At 36.8% G+C, this 2,525-nt stretch overlaps 1 protein-coding gene across 1 annotated transcript; it reads left to right on the top strand.

The window, feature by feature from the left end:
- The first annotated feature begins 1,479 nt into the window (after positions 1-1,479).
- LOC112465503 lies at positions 1,480-2,183 on the top strand. The gene is made up of 4 exons (XM_025033075.1): positions 1,480-1,563; positions 1,682-1,815; positions 1,876-2,008; positions 2,115-2,183. Exons 1-4 carry the CDS (start codon positions 1,483-1,485, stop codon positions 2,181-2,183), a joined length of 417 nt encoding a protein of 138 aa, XP_024888843.1. The 5' UTR covers positions 1,480-1,482.
- The last annotated feature ends 342 nt before the right edge of the window (positions 2,184-2,525 follow it).

Raw genomic sequence — 2,525 nt, 5'->3', positions numbered from 1 at the left:
ATGATTTTTTAACACTCCGTAACTTTCGCTTCTTTGAGGTACAAACGAAATAACCTGTAGTACAATCGGGTACAAACTAGAGCTCGGAAAAAGAAACGGATACCCGGGTATTCGGGTACCCGCCCGTTCGCCCGTTACCCGTTGTATACGGATCTGGACCGGTTCCGCGGGTACCCGGGTAATTCGGGTAGCGGGTACCCGTATCGATTCGGGTACCCGCTACCCGTGTCAATACGGGTACTTATTATACCCGCGTCAGTACGGGTACCCGTATCGAGGCGGGTATAACAGCGTATGCCACAAATATCTAGCCAAACTTCATATAATATTTTTTTCTTATTTTCACTTGTAGAATATGCTCCCGCAGTTTATCGGGTAAAACCCAAGGCGCTCTGTATAAAATAATGATAGTATTATATCATATATAATTATATTACTGGTTTTAAAAAGATATATATGCATGTAAAATAAGAAAATATATAAAATTACACGTAAAGCAATTTATAGAAATTTCAAATATAATTACACACATATAGCTATTTATCCACATAATGTGTAACGCATATTTAACCTTCCGTATACGTGAGTCTACGGCGTCCGAGCCAAAATAATATCTGCTCGTAACTGTAAAACTGGCAAGCCTGCCTCCATTTCTAAAAAAGCAAGTGAGAAAAGGGACTCAAGAGGGACCCAGAGCTGTTACGAAAGATCAATATATCGCCGAATACCGAGCAAGTTAAGTCTCGCACGGACGTCTCAGACCCATGTATGCACTAGACGTAATATCTTTTTTATAAGTAATAATTTTGCTAATATTATTGAAAGTTCATTAAAAAGCAAATATTAAATAAACAAATGGTTATCAAAAAATTATAAAATTGTCAACTACAATGTAGACAGATGTTTTATAAATTTTTTCAGATTTTTTAAAATACTTTAAGGTAGGGAGCGTTGAACATGACAGACTCACGTATGCACTAGAAGGTATCGAAAAAACGAAGGGTTAATATAAAAGCATTCTTTCATATATTTAATATATTTTTGAAGCGTGTGAGAATTTATATTTTATTACTTTGCGTATACGCGTCTCCGTGTAATACGCCGCGCAGATATTTGTGGCATACGCTGTTATACCCGCCTCGATACGGGTACCCGTACTGACGCGGGTATAACAAGTACCCGTATTGACACGGGTAGCGGGTACCCGAATCGATACGGGTACCCGCTACCCGAATTACCCGGGTACCCGCGGAACCGGTCCAGATCCGTATACAACGGGTAACGGGCGAACGGGCGGGTACCCGGATACCCGGGTATTCCGAGCTCTAGTACAAACCGAGCGTAATTGAATGCACATACGAAAAAATTTTTTTCATGAAAGTCGGGTGCTAAGTTCACATAGGTTTAAGCATGACTGTATCTATTATTAAAATTTCATTTACATGAGATCTTGATAATGTTTATCGATTCAGATTCATAGAGATGATGGAATCTACAGTGGCGTTGTTCCTCTTTTTCGAAATTGGATTAGGACTTTTATTGCATACTTCCTCATGCGTAATGGTGAGCATAATAATGTAAAATTGAAACTTAAGTTTAAACAGCAATATAATATAAATATATTATATTTTTATTATTAATTATTGCTGAAAATGTTTTCAAGCTTAATGATTTTTTGCAGATTATAGTTCGAACCGGATCGTCTGAAATTATGCGATACGTGGCTCTTGGTATAATGCAAAGTTGTCGATTATTTTTCAACAATTGGGCCGGGCAAGAAGTGACCGATCATAGCGTTCAAGTTTCAATAGCAGCGTAAGATAAAGTTATTCAGAATTTACAAGAAATATTCTTTCGTGATATATCTTTTTACAGCTATAACGGAATGTGGTACAATGCGTCCATAAAGGTGCAAAAGTTATTGTTGTTTCTAATCGCGCGGGGCCAGAAAGCCTCCCAAGTAACAATCGCCAAGTTATATGTCATCAATCTGAACAATTTCAGTAAGGTATGGACATAAAAATATTGCAATAATGTAGATAAACATTAGCAGCATATCCGTGCATTTTACTAATGAAAAAAAATATTGTGTAAATAATAAATATCGTTTTAAGGTAATGAAAACATCAGTTTCCTATTGCACGGTAATGATCTCGTTGCGCGAATCGTCAAGAGATATATAAATTTCTGAGAAATTTTCCACTTGCATATGCTTTCTAGTTTTTCGTATGTCAAGAACTCAGGTGTTAATGTACCTAATATGTATATATGTATATATATATATATATATATATAGTAAATAGCATTTTCTAATCTTATTCTATTCGTTGCGCGATGGTTTAACTTTACTTCTATTCGAATTTCGCCTATTCCAAGCGATTTCACACTCTGTTCCCCGGCGGTGTAAACATTACTTTGAACGCTTTCATCTAAGTCAAAAAAACGTTGTTTACTATTACACATATAACTGGTAGCTCCACTGTCCAAACACCAAACGCTCGATTTAGGCATTTCCGCATTGCACG

The sequence above is a fragment of the Temnothorax curvispinosus genome, unplaced genomic scaffold, assembly GCF_003070985.1.
Source record: "Temnothorax curvispinosus isolate PA1 unplaced genomic scaffold, ASM307098v1 QBEX01015263.1, whole genome shotgun sequence".
Taxonomy (NCBI): Eukaryota; Metazoa; Arthropoda; class Insecta; order Hymenoptera; family Formicidae; genus Temnothorax; species Temnothorax curvispinosus.
The sequence above is the reverse complement of the archived record's forward strand: the minus strand, read 5'-3'. Positions and strand labels throughout refer to the sequence as shown.